The 19,578-nt window shown below is 46.7% G+C and overlaps 1 protein-coding gene and 1 long non-coding RNA gene across 3 annotated transcripts in view; one reads left to right on the forward strand and one right to left on the reverse strand.

Annotated features, from left to right (window-relative positions):
* Positions 1–2,266: 2,266 nt before the first annotated feature.
* LOC307200818 lies at positions 2,267–12,861 on the reverse strand. Its single transcript, XR_013832439.1, has 3 exons — positions 12,382–12,861; positions 5,743–5,820; positions 2,267–2,350 (listed from the first exon to the last, which is right to left on the reverse strand). It is a non-coding gene; the product is annotated as an uncharacterized lncRNA (long non-coding RNA).
* A 309-nt stretch (positions 12,862–13,170) lies between these two features.
* LOC307200287 (cholesterol 24-hydroxylase-like) overlaps positions 13,171–19,578 on the forward strand; it is a 40,577-nt gene continuing 34,169 nt past the window's right edge. For both annotated transcript variants that reach the window (XM_079948784.1, XM_079948785.1), the window contains exons 1-2: positions 13,171–13,359; positions 16,739–16,816. In XM_079948784.1, the coding sequence (XP_079804910.1) occupies positions 13,223–13,359; positions 16,739–16,816 (215 nt within the window). In that variant the 5' untranslated portion in view covers positions 13,171–13,222. The remainder of the gene's footprint in view (positions 13,360–16,738; positions 16,817–19,578) is intronic.

Below are 19,578 nucleotides of genomic sequence, written 5' to 3' on the forward strand. Positions count from 1 at the left end.
GGTGAGATCCAGCAAGCTGCCCAGATTTTTGTTGATGATATCTTGATCATGGCACAGACAGGCCTAGTGGTGAAGTTTGGGAACTCAGTAGTTGGGTGGAGGTCCCGAAAGCAAAGTCTCTTTGCACTTTCATCTACTGAAGCTGAGTTCAGTGCGCTATCTGAGGTTTGCAGAGAGCTGGAGTTCTATGTGTGTTTGGTCCAGGAACTCTGTGGAGAAGATTGTCTTCCGGTCGTGGTGCATGAAGACAATCAACCGTGTCTCAAATTGGCCGAGACGGCGCAATTCAAGGCCAGGACCAAACATTTGGACATACGTTTTCAGAATGTGTGTCAGAGCGTTTGTGAGGGGCTAGTTATTCTAAAATACTGTCCCTCAACCAAGAACCTCGCTGATGGTTTCACAAAACCGTTATCCTTCCAGAAGCATGAGGAGTTCTGTGAAGGTCTGTGTTTGGGGTGAGCATTGTTGCTTATTTCACCAGATGCAGGACAAGAGGGGGTGTGGAGTTTGGAGTTCACAGGGTTAAAACTCCTTGGTGTCCTGTATCTGGGAGGGGCCTGACGCAGGGCTGTACGTCACAGGCTTTGTCTGTCTTTGTCTGTGAGAATTGGTTTCACTTTTGACTGAGAGACGCTGCAAAGAAGCTGCGTGTGCTTTTGGCACGGGAAAGATGCCGGAAAGCTCCAATGGAATGAGACTGATTTATGGCTTGTAAATAAACGCTTTTAGAGATAGCAACGAACTGTCTCTGGACTTGATTTATCCCTCTATCTCACATGGATGGCAGGACCGCTGCTGCAACTCTGTTTTTCCTGCCCAGGTCAGCCCCAAGCAGAACTACGCAGGGAAGCGCTGACAGGACGGCAGGATTTAATTGCCAAAGAACCCACTTGCCAATCACCCCATCACATCATTGTCAGATGACTGACAGGTGGGTGGTCCCATCCAGCTGTCAAAGTCGGCCCATGGGGTGTGGCCCCAAAAGATCCCTAACTCCTGCTATGCATGTCTACTTAAGAGGTAAGCCCCACTGACTTCAGTGGGCCTTATTCTCAGGTAGGTGTGTATAGGACATTGTCCCACCTTTCATTTATATGAAAAGTTTCTCATAGCTGTCGAGATAATCTTTAAATTGCGTAGGCAATGTTTCAAAGGCCAATAATAAGAATTAAACAGACACACACCTTTTTTTTTTAAATAAGCAACAATTGTAAATATTAAAAGACCATCTCCAGATTTTCTGAATTGCAATTTTGAGAGAGGAAAACAAAAACATAGAGGAATACAATTTTCTGCATACCAGCTGCCTGGAAACATGAGCTGGTGAAGTGTTACCTGTTCATCACAAGCAATGCTATGGCTTCTTGCATATTAGCTAAAGGTAAAGGGACCCCTGATCATTAGGTCCAGTCATGGATGACTCTGGGGTTGCGGCGCTCATCTCACTTTATTGGCTTCCGGGTCATGTGGCCAGCAGGACTAAGCCACTTCTGGTGAACCAGAGCAGCACACGGAAACGCCGTTTACCTTCCCATTTATTACCTTACCTATTTATCTACTTGCACTTTGACGTGTTTTCAAACTGCTAGGTTGGCAGGAGCAGGGACTGAGCAACAGGCGCAAACACTTGGCAAACCCTCACCCTAATCAACTCCCACCCGGAACCCAATGTCCCCACTGTGGAAGGATGTGTGGATCCAGAATTGGCCTCCACAGTCACTTACGGAATCATTGTTAAAATCGTGTTTATGGAAGACAATCTTACCCAGCTATGAGTGATCGACAAAGATTGCATTGCATTAAAATACCAAATATTGTAGTTATTTTTAGGATAGTGAGGGCCTAAACTGGAAGCACTTTCGCTGAACTTAGTCAAAACATACCTATTCCTCTGCTGTGGAGACGTACTTGTAGATTGTTCTACAAGTTTAAAGCAGACGTTGTACACAGTTCAGACTAGCTGATGTCCCCCCACTCCACTCAAAAGAGCCAGCCACTCCTAGAATAATTTTGAATTGGATAAAAATGTTACTTTAAAAAATGAAAACACAATTAAAAGGGAAGAATGCATAAATGTTCGTGCTGTGCTTTAAAAACATTTTTTTGCCTTTTTTAAAAAAAACAGTGGACAATTCCAATAGCCAAAATAGCATTTGATTTGCTCATTTGCACGTCTGCCGTTTCAGTTATGAAAAAGGGCTCCATTTTCTCTTTTTATACTACGTTCGCTTTCAGTCTTAGGAGAGATAATGTTTCATAGCGTACCTTTACTCCTTCAGGGGCTGATACTAATAATGCAACTTTGTGAAAGGCATTTAAACGCAGGACTGGTCCATACTCCTCAGCCCTATGAAGACAAAAAGTGACCACTGAATAATAACCCAGGGATGCGCTCCTGCTGCCGTCACCACCAGAGGAGAAAGGAGAAGCAGCTGCTGCGGCTTCCAAGTTCTAGCGAGATTGTGCAACAGGGGCTTCTTGCAACAACCCAGGAGCCTCAGTTGTGCAACGCCAGTAAGAGAGGCTTTGGCTGGGGCAACAAGGGAATGTGGACATTGGGCAGTGGGCAGCTCATGCCTTCCCCTTTCACCTCAGACAGCAAAATTGAAGGGTCCGTGTGAGTTGTCAGACTGTGTGCTACATGGTGTCTTATATGGTTTATCATGTACTTACGTATTTGTGCACAGCAAAGATGTTAGTTTCTGTTTCCTTCACTGTGCAGCAAAATGCTTGTCACGGGACATTGTTTTGCATTCCACAGTCAGAGTACTGTTGGGTTCCCACGGGAATGGGAGACTGGATGTGACGTTCACTGGTTTCCTGTTTTTCACTGTTTCTCTCGATGTTCTTTGTTTCCGAGAGGAGTTGCTTCTCTGCTCTCGCAGAGGCAAGATACATGTTTGTATTCTCTCAGCATAGAAGTGTAAATAAAGTTAAGAATGTGGCACATACTGCTTATCTTCCGCTGTGTGTGACGACGCTCTGTTTGGGCTCCAGAGAAGACGAGCCTGTATCAGCTTCAGCTTCAGATGGGCCGAAGCTGGTCAAAATCTCACATTTTTTGTTCTGGGCCCAGAAAAACACAATCTAACTGAAGAATGGCCGCTGGCAAAGGAACAAAGAAACAAAGGATCGGAACAGTGGCAGAGGGACGGATTGGACGTTATCTGCGCGTCAAGATGATTGATGAGAGGTATGTGCTCATTGCTCCGGGCAGCCTGCCAGCTCCTAATTAATGGCTTTATGGCTGGACTTTGAACTTTTAAAGCCTTCTGCTTGGCAGAGGCTTGAAAAAAAGTGCTTTTAAAAGAGCTTTTGGAATGAAGCAGCTAAACACAGACTCAGCTTGTTTAGAGCAGCAGAGATGGCTAATGCAAGGCTGGCTGATGCTTGTGGGATTCCTAAGCTCAATAAAAAGAATTAAGCGAACTGGGTGCTCTATGCAGAGGGTCTTCTGCGAAAAGAAGGTCTGTTTACAGTTATTACAGACGCCCCCCCCCCAGCTCCAATAACAGATGAATGGGCAGCTAGGGATTCCAAAGCAAGGGGAACACTTACATTGATAGTCTCCCCAGAAGAGCTCTGTCTGTTGCGTGATAAGACCTCAGCCAGAGAAATTTGGGACACTTTGAGAGAGGCTCATTTGAGGACAGAAGCTGGTGCTTCTTTGTTCTACTATGCCAAGTTGCATGATATGGCACTTGCTGAAGGTGCAGATGTGCGTACACATCTGATGGAGATGCAGAATCTGAGACATGAGCTGCAACAGAGAGGACTCACCTTTCCAGAGGCTGTGTATTCCTTCATGATACTACATTCTTTGGGTTCAAGTTGGGAGTCCATTGCCACTCAGATTGCTGTTCAGCCAACTGCTCAGCTCACAGTAGCCCATGTTACTGCCATGATTCTGAATGAAGCAGGCCGCCGGGGTGCTAGTTGCATGGGTAAGGGGGAGTCTTCACAGACGTCATCCCAGAATGCAGTGGAACCACCAGATGGCGCCAAGGCTTTGAAGGCAGTGAAATGCTAATCGTGTGGATGTCTAGGCCATATGAAGAGGGAATGCAGATTTCCCAGGGCCAAGACAGAGCAGCGCAGTGAAAGCTCATCGCGTGGAAAAGGCCAAGGCCAAGGCAAAGGTCCGGTGTCCAGGACAACGCAGCACAAGGCAATGGTCTCATGCTTCACTCCAAAGGTTGCAAAGGTCCAGAAGACGTCTAGATCTTTCTTTGTCGTGGATTCGGGAGCCACGAGACATTTATGCAACGACAAGCGACTGTTCATGTCTTTTACACCACAGGAAGATGCGATTCACCAGGCGGATGACCACGCGATCCCCAGTCAAGGCTACGGAACTGTTGTTCTTCACAGTTTGGTCGATACACAATGTGCTCTACGTTCCAGATGCCACACACAATCTACTCAGTGTTGTGCAGCTGAATGAACGGAAAATTGAGGTTTCCTTCAAGAACAAGAAGTGCACCATCACAAAGAAAAACAATTATGTATTGCATGCTGAATATGTTGATCGTTTGTTTGTTTTGTATTTTGATGATGATGTGCAGGATGAAACTTGTTGCATTGCAGGTTCTAACCAAAGTTTGCATGCAGGATGTATTCATGATTTTCACAAGAAATTTGGTCATTTGCATTTTGAGGCAGTATCTAAAATGCCTGCCTTGGTTGAAGGTATGCCTACTAAACCCTGCAGGTACCACATGAAGTGTAAGGCTTGTGCAGCAAACAAGGTGAAAATGGCTGCGAAAGGTAAGGTGTCTAGTAGGCAAGCTACAAAACCATACCAGGTTGTTCATGCTGATTTGGTTGGTCCACTATCGCCCTCTTTGGGTGGAAACAGGTACTTCATGGTTCTCATTGATGCATTTTCCAGGTATATTTATGTGTACAATCTCAAGCAGAAATCAAAGGCTTTTCCAAGGTTCAAGGAATTCTGTGCTTGGTTGGAAAATATTCATGGTAAAAAGATAAAGACTTTTTTCACTGATCATGGGGGGGAATTCACTTCTCAGCAGTTTGAAGCTTTTCTGACTGAGAAAGGAATTCAACACGATTTGTCTAGTCCTCGCTCGCCATGGCAGAATGGACTTTGTGAGAGGGCAAAGAAGACTTTGCTTCAAGGTTTAAAAGCTGAATCTCTCTCTTGTTTTGTTTACAGTTATAATCGCAGGTTATCTTCAGCGATTGGTTGTACCCCCTATGAGAAGATGTTCTTTGTTTCCAAGAGGAGTTGCTTCTCTGCTCTCGCAGAGGCAAGATACATGTTTGTATTCTCTCAGCATAGAAGTGTAAATAAAGTTAAGAATATGGCACATACTGCTTATCTTCCGCTGTGTGTGACGATGCTCTGTTTGGGCTCCAGAGAAGACGAGCCTGTATCAGCTTCAGCTTCAGATGGGCCAAAGCTGGTCAAAATCTCACATGTGTGCTACATGGTGTCTTATATGGTTTACCATGTACTTACGTATTTGTGCACAGCAAAGATGCAGACCCACAAGCACTAATGAGAGGTTTAGCTTTTAACTAAAGGCTCAGGGGAGGGCCCTGAATAGCAATTCTAGTGCATCTTTTAAAAGCACCACCAAAAGCAAACAGGAAATTGGAAACTAAAAAAAGAGGGACTGGAAAAATAAATCAGCCAGCAGTCTTAACTACATTGGTCTAGTAAATGCAGTGCAGAGCCTCTCATTTCGAGCTGTCTGAATACGCAAAATAACTTACCACTGCTTAAAGAGATTGTAATAAACTTCCTGCTTTTTAATCATTCCCCAAACGAGTGGCAGGTGAACGAAGAAAAAGCTGCAACGTTAAGATAAGTCAGGCATGACTTGATGAAAACCTTCGGGGCTCCTTACAGGAGTTGAACACCAAGGTCAAAGTAAGCAGGAATTCCTATGCAACCTCAACAACCAATTTCACAATACAATGCATGTCTTATAACAAGGAACATAATGACCCAAGGGAAGCTATATACACACTGAGAAAGCCACAGTAAAGATATGTATCCCCAGGGGCCATCAAAACATCCACAAACGAACATGTATCCCCAGAAACTGTGGAGTTTGGAACAGACAGGGTTACAACTCCGTGGTGCCCTGCATCTGGGAGGGGCCGGAAGCAGGGCTTTACGTCACAGGCTTTGTCTGTGAGAGTTACTTTCAGTTCTACCGAGAGACGCTGAGAGACACAGCTAAACAGACAGGCTGTGTCTGTGTGCTTTTGGAAGCACGGAGAATGCAGGAAAATTCCGATGGAGAGACGGATTTATGGCTTGTAAATAAACGCTTCTAGAGATAAGAACCGATCTGTCTTTTGGACTTGATTTATCCCTTTCTCACATGGACTCAGGACCGCTGCATTATTCTGCTAGGCCAGCTCAGAGCTTCCAGGGATACGGAGCTGAACTGGGAAGCTTGCTGGACCCAATATTCCGGACGGGGAATTTATTTTCATGCCCAAAGGTTATGGGTGTTACGTGTTTCCTGACAAGTGTGAGAAGGGAGGAGAACGCCAGCTTTGAGTTGCTGTGATCTCCTGCCAGGGAAGGCAGTGGGAGATGCTGGGGAGCGGAGCCAAAAGCCAAGAGAGACGGCTGCTTCGGACGTCCAGCTTGCTGGCAGAGTGAGTACGCTGAAAGCCCCGGGGGGAGGAGAATGGCTGCTGCTCAGGCACAGCAGGGCCAAGACAGCTACCCCGGTGAAAGGCTCAATGGGGCCAACTGGAAGGCCTGGAGTGAGCACATGTACCACTGGCTAAAGGGAAAGGAGCTGTGGGAATGCACGCAAGCTGATCCAGGCCAGGCCCAGCCCAAAGCAGACGTGGCTGATGCTCTAGAGAGAGAGCAGAGGGTGCTAGCCAGTTTAAAGGGTGGCATTCATGCATGGCTGTTGCCAGAGCTCCAAGGGAAGAAGCCCTGGGTCGCGTGGCAGGCACTGAAGACTGCATGTCAGAAAGCAGTAGTAGCCAGGCCAGAGGGGGCTAGAAGATGCCCAAAGGGAGCAGCAAGCCCAGGAGGGGCTGAGCAACGCCCATAAAGCCCAGAGGGAGCTAAGAGAAGCCCAGAAGAAGCTGGGGCTGTTTTGGGGAGCTGTTTTTATGCTTCAACACATCTGTGTCCTGGAGAAAGGCTGGGAGCTGGAAAGAGGAAAGCAGTGGCAAGCTGTTCCTTAGGCGACGTGGCACCCAGGAGTGGGGGTGCAGGCCGATCCATGAGCTCTGAGAAAGCCAAAGTCTCCAAGAGTTGTTTGTGCTTTGAGGCGAAGTCCAACAGCAAAGGGCATTGTTCTGCTGAGGCTCTGGAATGCAAGGTCAGCCACCTGCAAGGAAGGCAGATAAGCAGCGTTTCGCAGACAACAGAGCCTGGGAACAGCAGTAGCAGCCGTGCAGTAACCATGGCAACCAGGATGGACACTGGCATTGACACAGACCCCAGTGGGGGTGCGAGCGTTGCCATGGCAGCTTTGGAAGACAGCCAGAGAGACACTTTATCTCTAATTATAGACACGGGAGCGACTCACTGTCTTGTGCCATCTGGTGGGCTCCTGAGGAACTGCAAGACAGTTAAATCTGGACAAAATGTCAAAATGGCAGATGGATCTAAGAGACCACTGACTGAATCTGGGTCTTTATATTGTTCTTTCTTGGATTGTTGGGTGCAAGCTTATGTTGTCCCAGAGCTTGCGCACTCTCTTTTAAGTGTAACAGCCTTAAATGATGCTGGGTTCGATGTTCATTTCTCTAACACTTGTTGTTCCTTCTACAGGGATGGGAAGAAGATCTACAGCGTTGAGAGAACAGACAGGCTCTTTCTGGTGCAGATGCCTGTTGAAAATGGGGCTGGTGGAAAAATGGGACTAGTGGAAAATGGGACTGGTGGAAAAATGGGGCTGGTGGAAAATGGGGCTAGTGGAGAGTCCATTGAAGATGCCCATGTGCAGTGTGCAAATGTCCCACCACACGATGGTTGTATTCATTTATGGCATAGAAAATTGGGGCACGCAGGGTGGTCGCTTGTGCGAAAGGCTGCCGAAAACACCATTGGTTGTAGGTTCAAGGCTTGTGACAAATACCTAGATTGTCAAGCCTGTGAGCAGTCGAAAGTCACAACTTGCCCATATCCCAGATCAGAGAGGAGGACAAGCAAACCCTTTGAACTTGTCCATGCAGATTTGTCAGGACCCATGCCGACACCTTCTTTAGCTGGGTCTAAGTGGGTTCTAGTTCTGATTGACGATTTTTCGAAATTTTCTTGGGTTTTTGTGCTTAAATGCAAGTCAGAGGCGGCTACATTGATCAGGGATTGGATCACTGCAATAGAACTACAGTTCTCTACCAGGGTGATTTCCTTTCAATCTGATCGCGGGGGGGGGGAGTTCACAGGTTCTGCGCTGCAATCGTTTTTCAGGCAGAAGGGTATCAATCATCGATTGACGGCCCCCTACTCTCCGCAACAGAATGGGGTTGCAGAGAGAAAGCTTCGCACATTACAGGAATCTGCAAATGCAATGTTGGCAGACTCAGGTTTGCCACAGCGCTTTTGGGCAGAGAGTTATCGGACAGCATGTTTTGTGCAGAATAGGGTGTACAATTCCAGTGTAGGCAACACACCGTATTACTTGTTGCATCAGAAGAAGCCGAAGGTGGGGTTTCTTCATGTTTTTGGGTCTCCGGCTTGGGTTCTCATTCCAAAAGCCATGCGCAGAAAGGGTGAGCCAAGGTCTAGGAAGATGATCTTTGTGGGCTATGAGCCGGGTTCAAAGGCGTGGCGTTTCGCATACCCTACTGGCAACCAGTCTAAGCTGCTTATTAGCGGCAGTGCTGAGTTTTGCGAGCAGAGTGGGTGGAAGCGTCTTCACAGGAACCCAGATGTTCTGTCAGACTCAGATGAGGAAGAGGAGGAAGGCGAAGCTGAACCTGTTGCCGATGCGCGCAGTCCACAGCAACAGGGTCCAGCACCAGTTTCTCCAAAAGGGAGTCCCAGGACCCCTCCACAGGTCACTGTCAAGTCTGAGCTAAGGAGTGCACCATCCTCACCAGCAGAACCAGCTGTACGCCCGAAACGGCGCAGCAGGTCAGAGGGGGATGTGTCTGACACAGAGGATAGTAGAGTTGATCCAGGTGAATCAGGCGCAGTTCCAGAATTCACGCTGAGGAGATCAGCTAGATCAACGAAGGGAAAGCCACCTGAAAGGTATGAAGCCACTAGTGTCTGGGTTGGTGTGGCTAGATGTGAGCCTGAATCCTTTGAGGATGTTCAGAAGTTGCCTCAGGAAGAAGCTAGCAAATGGCATGAGGCGATGCAGAAGGAGATGAACTCAATGGAGTCTCTAGGTGTGTTCTCTCTCACGAAGTTGCCGATGGGCGAAAAAGCTGTTAGCTGCAGATGGGTTTACCGTTTGAAATCCACAGAAGCAGGAGAACCACAGTATAAAGCAAGATTAGTGGCCCGAGGATTCACACAGAAAAAGGGTATCCATTTCACAGAGGTATATTCGCCAACCTCGAGAGCGGAGACTCTGAGAATGCTTTTGGCGATAGCAGCACAGAGAGGTTGGAAGGTGAACCATTTTGATGTAGATGTCGCCTACCTGAACTCAGATCTCAAGGAGGAGTTGTACATGCTTCCTCCTCCAGGGTTTGAAGTCAGTGAGCCAGGCGTTGTGTGGCGATTGCACAAATCCATCTATGGATTACGTCAATCTGCCAGGAATTGGAATATGTGCCTACATGAAGCTTTAGAAGAGCTAGGTTTTAAGAGATCTCTTGCAGACAGTTGTCTTTACATTAAAGAGTCAGGCTTAAAACAGGAAGTGATCCAGGTGTTTGTTGACGACCTTTTGATGATCGCACAGACAGGTAAACAGGTGGAAAAGTTTGCTAGAGAGCTTGGAAAGCGGTTCAAGCTGAAGCAGCTTGGAAATGTCAAATCCTATTTGGGCGTGCAGATCACAAAAGCAAGTGATGGAAGCTTCTTGCTTTGCCAGAAAGATTGAACAGTTGCTTGAGAAGTTCAGGATGTCTGAGTGTGCAGGTGCCAGATCGCCCATGGAGGCTGGTTTTGTAAAGGAGTGTCAGCAAGTAGAACGTGTGGTGTTCGAAAACACTGAGCTCTTTCAGTCAGCTCTGGGTAGTCTGTTATATCTGTCACAGTGGAGCAGACCAGATATAGCGTTTGCTGTCAATCTGCTCAGTAGAGAGGCCTCAAGTCCTAGTGTGCAGGCCTGGAATGGTATAAAGCGGGTGCTGCGTTACCTGCAAGATACCAAAGACTTTTGTCTTAAGTTGTCAGCTCAAGGAGATGTCAAGCTGACTGCTTGGGTGGACTCGGATTGGGCTAACCTTGAGGATCGCAAATCAGTGTCAGGTCTGGTGGAGGTCCCGGAAGCAAAGTCTCATAGCGCTTTCGTCTACTGAAGCTGAGTTCAGTGCGCTATCAGATGCTTGCAGAGAGTTGGAGTTCTATGTGTGTTTGGTCGAGGAAATCTGTGGAGAGGATTGTCTGCCCGTTGTGGTGCATGAAGACAATCAACCGTGCCTTAAATTAGCTGAGACGGGGCAATTCAAGGCGAGAACCAAACATTTGGACATACGTTTTCAAAATGTGTGTCAGAGCGTTCGTGAGGGGCTAGTTGCTCTGAAATACTGTCCCTCAACCAAGAACCTCGCTGATGGTTTCGCAAAACCATTAACCTTCCAGAAGCACGAGGAGTTCTGTGAGGGTTTGTGTATGGGGAAAGCATTGTTGGCTATTGTCCCCAGATGCAGGACAAGAGGGGGTGTGGAGTTTGGAACAGACAGGGTTAAAACTCCGTGGTGCCCTGCATCTGGGAGGGGCCGGAAGCAGGGCTTTACGTCACAGGCTTTGTCTGTGAGAGTTACTTTCAGTTCTACCGAGAGACGCTGAGAGACACAGCTAAACAGACAGGCTGTGTCTGTGTGCTTTTGGAAGCACGGAGAATGCAGGAAAATTCCGATGGAAAGACGGATTTATGGCTTGTAAATAAACGCTTCTAGAGATAAGAACCGATCTGTCTTTTGGACTTGATTTATCCCTTTCTCACATGGACTCAGGACCGCTGCATTATTCTGCTAGGCCAGCTCAGAGCTTCCAGGGATACGGAGCTGAACTGGGAAGCTTGCTGGACCCAATATTCCGGACGGGGAATTTATTTTCATGCCCAAAGAAACTATCAGAGACTCAAAATGCATGCACACAGGGGAGGGGGGGGATGAGGATGATATGTTTTTGATAAATTGTTATGTTGAAATTTCCAATAAAAACTATTTTTTAAAAAATGCATGCACACAGAGCATGAGGAGGAGGAATGGTGTTGTTTTTTCCCCTCCTGTGTATTGCTGGGGTCATTCATGCATGGGCTGGAGAAGTTCTGTGTCAGTAATCCTTGCAACAAACCAGTATGATAGGCCAGGACTCTTATTCTTTTGTTGCAAATATGGGGCTGAGCCTGACAGAATAGTGACTGGCCCAAAGGCGCCAGGAGAGTGTGTGGCTCCAGAACTTCCCAGCTTGTAGTTCACACCATAAATCACTGTGCTTCACTAGTGACAGAAGACAGGGAAACAGGGCCGGCCCTAACGTTAGGGTCACGGTCCACACCATATGTTGAGCACACGTTGAAAGCACATGGCTTCCTCCAAAGAATTCTGGGAATGCACAGCTGCAATTCCCAGAATCCTTAACAAACTAGTTCCCATGGTTCTTTAGGGAAAGGAACATTGCTTTAAATGCATGGTCCGGATGTGGCCACAATCCTGGAGGTGGGAAAGCCAACCTAAATAGACCCCTTTCAACACATACACACACAACTAGCCTAATGAAAACCCATCATGTTCTGTAGCCAGATGTGTCAGCTGGCAAAAGAGGAAAATGTGGGGTGGGGAGAGTGGAATTGCCTACCTGAGGAACCCTAAATAAGGGCACTCTTGTTGACCATTGCCACACTGGTTGGGACTGACAGCAGCCAATGTCCAATAACATATGAAAATTGGAAATTGCTTAGGAAACACTCATTGGTGGGTTTTTTTAAAAAAAAAATTATGCCCATTTAAACGCACTGTTTCTGGAAGTTGTACAACTTTCAATTCTACTTTTCTTGCTTCTTTTTACCGCTCATTTTATCGCATTGCAATTTGAAATGAAATTGTTGTGCAACAAGAGAAATAAAAAGGAGCCCTAAAAGCATAGGTAGAAACCGGTATGATCATTTTAATGCAACCACACAACTGCAGACCACCTGAAGGAAGCCCACAGACCCCAATTAGGGAACTCCTGTAAGCAGCCCATCCCCACAATGCGCCCTCCCTCCTCCCACCGAGCACCTCCTCCTGCCGGTCACTTACCTCGCCCTGGGGGGGCCAGGGATGTGGTCTTATTTCATGTGGACTGATTTGATGTAGCAGCAATAAAACACAAAGACAGCGAGGAGGGCCACGAGCAGAGGGTGCAGCAAGCCCCAGATCGCCGCTAGAGCCCCCATGGCAGCCGGGCAGTTCCGAGAGCAGCCGCCTCAATACCGCCGGCTGATGCCCTCGCTCCTCTTTTGCTTTGGCAAGGAGAAGAGCCCTTCCGATGTGGGAGGGCACACGCTGGAGCAGAAGGGTCCTTTGTGTAAAGAGGCCGCCCTAAATCACGAGAGGAAATCCTAAACGAGTTGCAGGACCAAATTCTCCATTCAGCAGTTTCCCGGGGCGCGCGGCTGGACGTGCATCCTTCCTTCCACCTTGGCACCTGCCCTGTGGAACACCCTCCCACCAGATGTCAAAGAGAAGAACAACTACCAGACTTTTAGAAGACATCTGAAGGCAGCCCTGTTTAGGGAAGCTTTTCAGACCACTGTATCTTAATACTTTGTTGGAGGCCGCCCAGAGTGGCTGGGGAAACCCAGCCAGATGGGCGGGGTATAAATTATTATTATTATTATTATTAAGACTCTCAGTCCCAGTTTAGTCCGATGTGAGCACCACTTGCACAAAACTGACCGGGTTTTTATTTCTTTCCTAGGGGAAACCATTATGGATGCTTGGGAATGCGCCTCTCCAGCTGAGTTAGCAATTGCGCGCGGGCTGTATCTTTAAAGGGAAAGGCTTTTTGCGCGCTGGTTCCTCCCAGTCTAAAGGCCTTTTTTGCCTGACAGAGGTGCATGTTGGCTTCGCTCCTGCCGAAGCTGAGCTCTCCGCCGCCATGGAGGCGCTGGAGGTGATCTGGGGCTTGCTGCGCCTCTTGCTGGCCGTGTCCCTCCTGGCGTTTGGCCTCTACTGCTGCTACCTAAAATCTATCCATATGAAATACGATTACATCCCCAGCGTACCGAGGGCGAGGTAAGAAGCGGGAGCGTCGACAAGTTTCCTTTCCCGATTCTATCCAGGGAAGCAGGATAAACTACAGAGCAGCAGTCACCTTTCTGGATCCCCCACCCCGATGCTGGCTGGGGTTAATGAGACTTGTAGCCCTAAATATCTGGAGGGTAGCAATCTTCCAAAGAGTGCCATTCCTGGTTTCTTCCCAGTACAATCCGTGCGTTTTTACGCAGAAGGAAGCCCCCTGCTATGTTCAAGGGGACTTTCCGCGCATGCCTATGTTTGCTCAAAAGTAAGCAAACTTCAACGGGGTTTACTCTCTCGTAAATGGCGGGTTTAGGATTTAGAGGTTCAACCTCCCCCACTCCACTGCCCCCTTTCAAGCAACGTGTTTATGATTCATCTTGGTCAGGCGCTATCCAGTTCATTTTCCTTTCGCTTCTTTGCTTTTGGCAAAGATCCCGGCTGGAGCAAATTCATGTCGCACAGTAGAAGTTGGTTTGGTGTTCTACTTGCTCAAAGAACCCTCTCCCCAAATCAGACCCCCCCCCGTTTTTTTTTCATCAATAAGGAAAGCCATGGAGGAAATGGACCGGTTTGTTTGCAACATCTACAATCTCCCCGCGTACAGTTTGCAGTGAATACTCAATAAATAGCAGGTGTTGTCCAAGCTTTTTGCAAACTTTGTGCAAATAAATCCCGAGGAACATAAAAAAGTCGTTTGGGTTTTTGTTTGTTTGTTATGCAACAGCAGCAGCAGATCAGCTTGAATTGTGGAACTTGCATTTGTGTTTGAATCGTGTCGGAAATTAGTGGCAGTCTGGTAGTATTCCACCTGTCTCTTCTGGGATAGAAGCAAGAGCTGTGCCAAGAGACTCCTGCTGTTTCAGATTCAGATCTTATTGCATGAACAATGTTGAGCTTTAAATAATGTTTTAAACCCCCCCCCCCCCATACAAGTACAGTCTACTGTGGAGGGGACCACATTGTAGCAGAGAGGAGTTTATGGCAATCTTGCAATGCAGTCCACTGTTGATGTACCAGGTAGCAGGGGGGGCCAAGGCTGGCCTAGACTTGAAGCCAAAACCCACCCACCCCCAAAGCAAAACACCCTGCAGAATGCCAAAAAACTAAAATTGCACCCCCTCAGATTCCTTCCCAGCTTGTGGAAGTCCAGGCAATTTCACAAAGAAGGTTTGGGTGCAGTTCCTCGCCCCTTGCAGTTAGACCCACGCTTCTAGATATTAATAAGAACTCAAGATAGTTTTTAAACCTTACATATGAAGCAAGAGCTGGGTTAGAATGAGCATAGACACCACAGTTGGCAACTGTCTTTTGTTTCTTGGGCAGTGGGCAGTGTGGTGCAGTGGTTAGAGTATTAGACTGAAGCTCTCTAGATGGAACTGGGCAAGTCACACACTGTCTCAGCCTAACCTTCATCTCTGGGTTGCCGTGAGGCTAAAATGGAGAAGAGAGAAAACATGCAGCACCCTCTTGAGCTCCTTGGGATATTACTACTATTGCTGTTATTAATTATTAAATTGGTATAGCGCCCTTCATCTGAAGATCACAACATAAAAATACAAAACGAGAACATGAAATGCACATTAAAAATAAAAAGCAAACCAATAACCCTCCTCCCACAAACACATTTAAAGGGACATAGACTGATGTGATAAATCAGGGACTGCCAACCTTGGCACCCGATTCCCAACTTCCTTTTTTTAAAAAAAGTTGTAAAATATTTGGAACCTGAGATAGGAGGCAAGGCCAACATTCTCACTTGTTCCTACTCATCTCTTGGTGTTTTGCCCCCTCCCTTTGGAATAATTTGCTGCCCCAAGAAGAATTCCTGTGTAACCCCAGTATTTGAGAGAAGGAAAGGTCTAGGTGTGGTCTGGGCAGGGGGGAGCAAGGGAGTGGGGATTTCCACAGGCAGCTCCATCAAAGTCAAGTCCAACAGCTGGGTACTCTTCTGAGTCTTGATGTTGTAAGTCTCTGGTTCTTAACACGCTGGAATTTTCCAGACATATGCCTCTTCTGCAAGATGGGATCCACAAGTTTGCCCTGTTCAGCTGGCAGATAATTGGGGGGCGGGGACTGCCATAGTCTATGTACTGTTCTCATTCCACCCATAAAATTAGCAAGACTGTGTGTAAATCTGGAGAGGAGTTATTGGCTGGTGATAGAATTTGTGTATTGTATGTCAAATCACGTCAACCTAGCAGTTTGAAAGCACATCCAAGTGCAAGTAGATAAATAGGTACTGCTCCGGCGGGAAGGTAAACGGCGCTTCCGTGCACTGCTCTGGTTTCGCCCGAAGTGACTTAGTCATGACTCGGAAAAACTGTCTGCGGACAAACATCGGCTCCCTCGGCCAGTAAAGCGAGATGAGCACTGCAACCCCAGAGTCGTTAGTGACTAGATTTAATTATTGGGGTCCTTTACCTTTTTTTAAATATCAAATCACACAGCTCAGCCCTACTCCAACTCCCTGGTTCTGAATGGGGTAACTGTGCCCCTGAAGGACCAGGTGCACAGCCTGGGAGTCATTTTGGACTCACAGCTGTCCATGGAGGCGCAGGTCAATTCTGAATCCAGGGCAGCTGTCTACCAGCTCCACCTGGTACACAGGCTGAGACTCTACCTGCCCGCGGACTGTCTTGCCAGAGTGGTGCATGCTCTAGTTATCTCCTGCTTGGACTACTGCAATGCGCTCTACGTGGGGCTACCTTTGAAGGTGACCTGGAAACTGCAATTAATTCAGAATGCGGCAGCTAGACTGGTGACTGGGAGTGGCCGCCGAGACCACATAACACCAATCCTGAGAGATCTGCATTGGCTCCCAGTACGTTTCCGCGCACAATTTAAAGTGTTGGTGTTGACCTTTAAAGCCCGAAACGGCCTCAGTCCTGTATACCTGAAGGAGCATCTCCACCCCCATCATTCTGCCCGGACACTGAGGTCCAGCGCCGAGGGCCTTCTGGTGGTTCCCTCACTGCGAGAAGTGAGGTTACAGGGAACCAGACAGAGGGCCTTCTCGGTAGTGGCACCTGTCCTGTGGAACGCCCTCCCTTCAGATGTGAAGGAAATAAGCAGCTATCTTATCTTTAAAAGACATCTGAAGGCAGCCCTGTTTAGGGAAGTTTTTAATATTTAATGCTGTATTGTTTTTAACACTTGATTGTGAGCCACCCAGAGTGGCTGGGGAAACTCAGCCAGATGGGCGGGATATAAATAATAAATATCATCATCATCATCATCATATTTCTGGCTGTGCAACCACCCTTGACAATGATTAAAGGGGCAGGATCCATGTCCTCCTTTTCACCTGACTGCATCTTCCATGTATGTGTGTGCCTTACATGCCTTAAATTCTGCCTTTACCATTTTTTTGCAGCTTTTTCTTGGGCCACCTCCCAATGCTATGGGGAATGGTGAAAAATAATGAATGTGTTTATGAGCTCTTCTTGCAATGGTATGTAAAAAAAATAATAATCAAATAATTTAAAATATGAGATAATGAATTGCATTTCCAGCAGTCTATATGGTGTCTTGGTTTGTTTGTTTTTTAAAAAAATCTTTAAATGCATGTCTGCAGACAGAAGCTGTTCTGTTTGAAATTTTGTGTGGCACCTACTAATTGTACATACTTCGTCAATAATAAAATAATACGATAACTAGTTCTCATCTGGTTCAGAAGATGTGTGAAAACTCCAAATGTTAGCCTTGCTGAATAAGCAGATACTTGAGCGGGATGTAATTTTGTGTTTGTGGTGTTGAAAGCTGATTGGCCAATGTAGAAATTTGCTTTGTTTGCCTGGGTGAACCTTTGATGAGGTGAACCTGATCAAAGTGAACTTTTGATCAGGTGACGAAGCTACTGAGTTGCAAATTCGCCATCTTGAAAGGGTGGTGGCTGTTAGTTCCTCTCTGACCCTGACAAGTGATAATATTGCTTAACATTTCATATTTTGTAAGGTGCCAAGCCTGTGCTGCACTGCACAAGACATTGTATGGATGTTTTTGATGTTTTAATTCTGTTGTAAATAAAGTTTTGCCAGTAAAAGTTCGAATAATATTTCCGTGGGCCTCAGCAATGTTTCATTTCCAAAGGAGTCGGTTCTTATGCTTCCAGTCGCTTCAGACTGCGCAATATTTAATATCTGCGACAGGGAATGCCTTCTTTGGGGCTGCCGCCACCTCTGAACTTCAAGAGGGAGGTGGAATTTCCACTGCTGAACGTAACACCTCAAGGGGTGTGTAGGGAAGGAGGTGGTCTGTCAATTATTTGAGGCACAAGTCATCTAGGGCTTTAAAGGCTAGTGTGAGCAGATGTAGAGCTTATAAAGGAACCAGCAGCCAATGCAGCTGTTTTAGAACAGGCCTTCTAATGGAAACCCCAGCAACTAATCTGGCCGCTGTGTTTTGGACTAGTTGAAGGTTCTGAGTCATCTTCAAGGGAAGCTCCCTGTAGAATACATTGCAGTCATCCCATCTGGAAGTTAGTGGAGCATGGAGTACTATTGTAGCACTCTGCTTGTGGTTAACGCTTAGCTGGAATGAAATATTCAACGCAGCAATAGAGAAATTAAAATAATAATTTATTTGTCAGACAAATAAATGATAGGCACAGTGGTATATGGTTACCAAAGCTCTGCCTGCCCTCCAGCCCTGATGGCCAGCACTTATATTTCCTCAAACCAGCCCCCTTGCTCCTCCTTTGGCTGCCTCTGTTCAATCAGCCTGGTTGAAATTCCTATTGGCTGTTTGCTAGAACCAATCATAAAAGATACACCCATTTCCTATTACCTTTTATGGGAGACAAAGAGCTATATTTCCTTCTATCCATAAATGGCAGACAAGTAGCCATATATCTTACATTTGCCTCGACAAGGCACCCTAATTACCAGATCACCTTTTGCCCCTGTTGTCCCTGTTGCCCCTGCATTCCAAAACAAATGGCTCGTGGTATTAAGTTCTATCTAAACAGAGATCTTACTATTTACCAACTCTTAATTAGTGTTTTTGCAGCTTGATTGTATTCTGTAATATGTAGGGTCAGTGTAACCTTTGCTCCCAGCCTGTATTTCCCTTTTACAACCTTGAGAAACCTGTCTCCTGCTACTACTATAAATCAGGGGGGCCCTTGTCCAGGAGGATAAACAACTGCCAAAGTACTTAGCCAGCTGCTTTTCTGCCTGGCATGAAACATTTGCAAATCTTTAAGCTCATTTTAAAATACAGGCCTTGATCAGATGCCTCACTATTGTAGCCTTTTTTAATCCATGGGTAGGAAAATTTGTTGCAGAGGCACCTGTGTGATTCAGTTCACAAAAGACAGGCTGCAGCAAAAAGCATTTTACATCAGGTTTTTATCCTGTTCCCCAAACCCCTTCTTCCCTCTCCCCCTTCACAGATTTTTACATAGAAATGTTTCTTTTTGTTCTCTGGCTCTGCTCCCAGAAGTATGTTGCAAATCAATGTACCAGGACAAGGTTATCTTGGATCTGGGAAGCGAAAAGCTTTACTGTTCTCAGCTCTAGGTTTGTTACAGTGTTTTTCGTTACAGAGAGGACTGCTTAGCTAACGCTTTTTGTCTTAGAGGAAAATGCAGTTTTAAAATGCTTAAGGGGAGGCCTGGCTGGGGGGGGGGGGGAATTCACAAACAGTTTTTAGGGCTTTCTGGGGTAACCCTAACTGTACCCCTTCACTATGGGCAGTTCATCTCTCTCTCGAATATTTTATATATTCTCCAGTTGTCCCTGTGTGCTGGGGAACATATTCTCATATCCCTGACACTAGAGATACAGCTTTTTAATATATATAATGTGAACCCATGTACAGGAATTTCCTTTCAAGTCTTTACACAGCAATGACCTTAGAAAGAAAGAAAAATACACTGTCTCTTGTTCTAGTACAGTGGTACCTCTGGATACGAATGGCATCTGTTCCGGAGCCCCATTCGCATCCTGAGCAGAACGCAACCCACGTCTACACGTGCACGGGTTGCGATTCACCACTTCTGAGCATGCGCGTGATGTAATTTTGAGCCTCTGCGCATGCGCGAGCGGCGAAACCCGGAAGTAACCCGTTCCGTTACTTCCGGGTCGCCGCAGAATGCAACCTGAAAACGCTCAACCTGAAGCGTATTTAACCCGAGGTATGACTGTATGTGCTTAGTATGGCAGCAGCATTTCTTACACCTTGTTTGATAGATAAATATGGTCATTAACTCGA

Source organism: Podarcis cretensis, assembly GCF_951804945.1.
Source record: "Podarcis cretensis genome assembly, chromosome: 1".
Classification (NCBI taxonomy): Eukaryota; Metazoa; Chordata; class Lepidosauria; order Squamata; family Lacertidae; genus Podarcis; species Podarcis cretensis.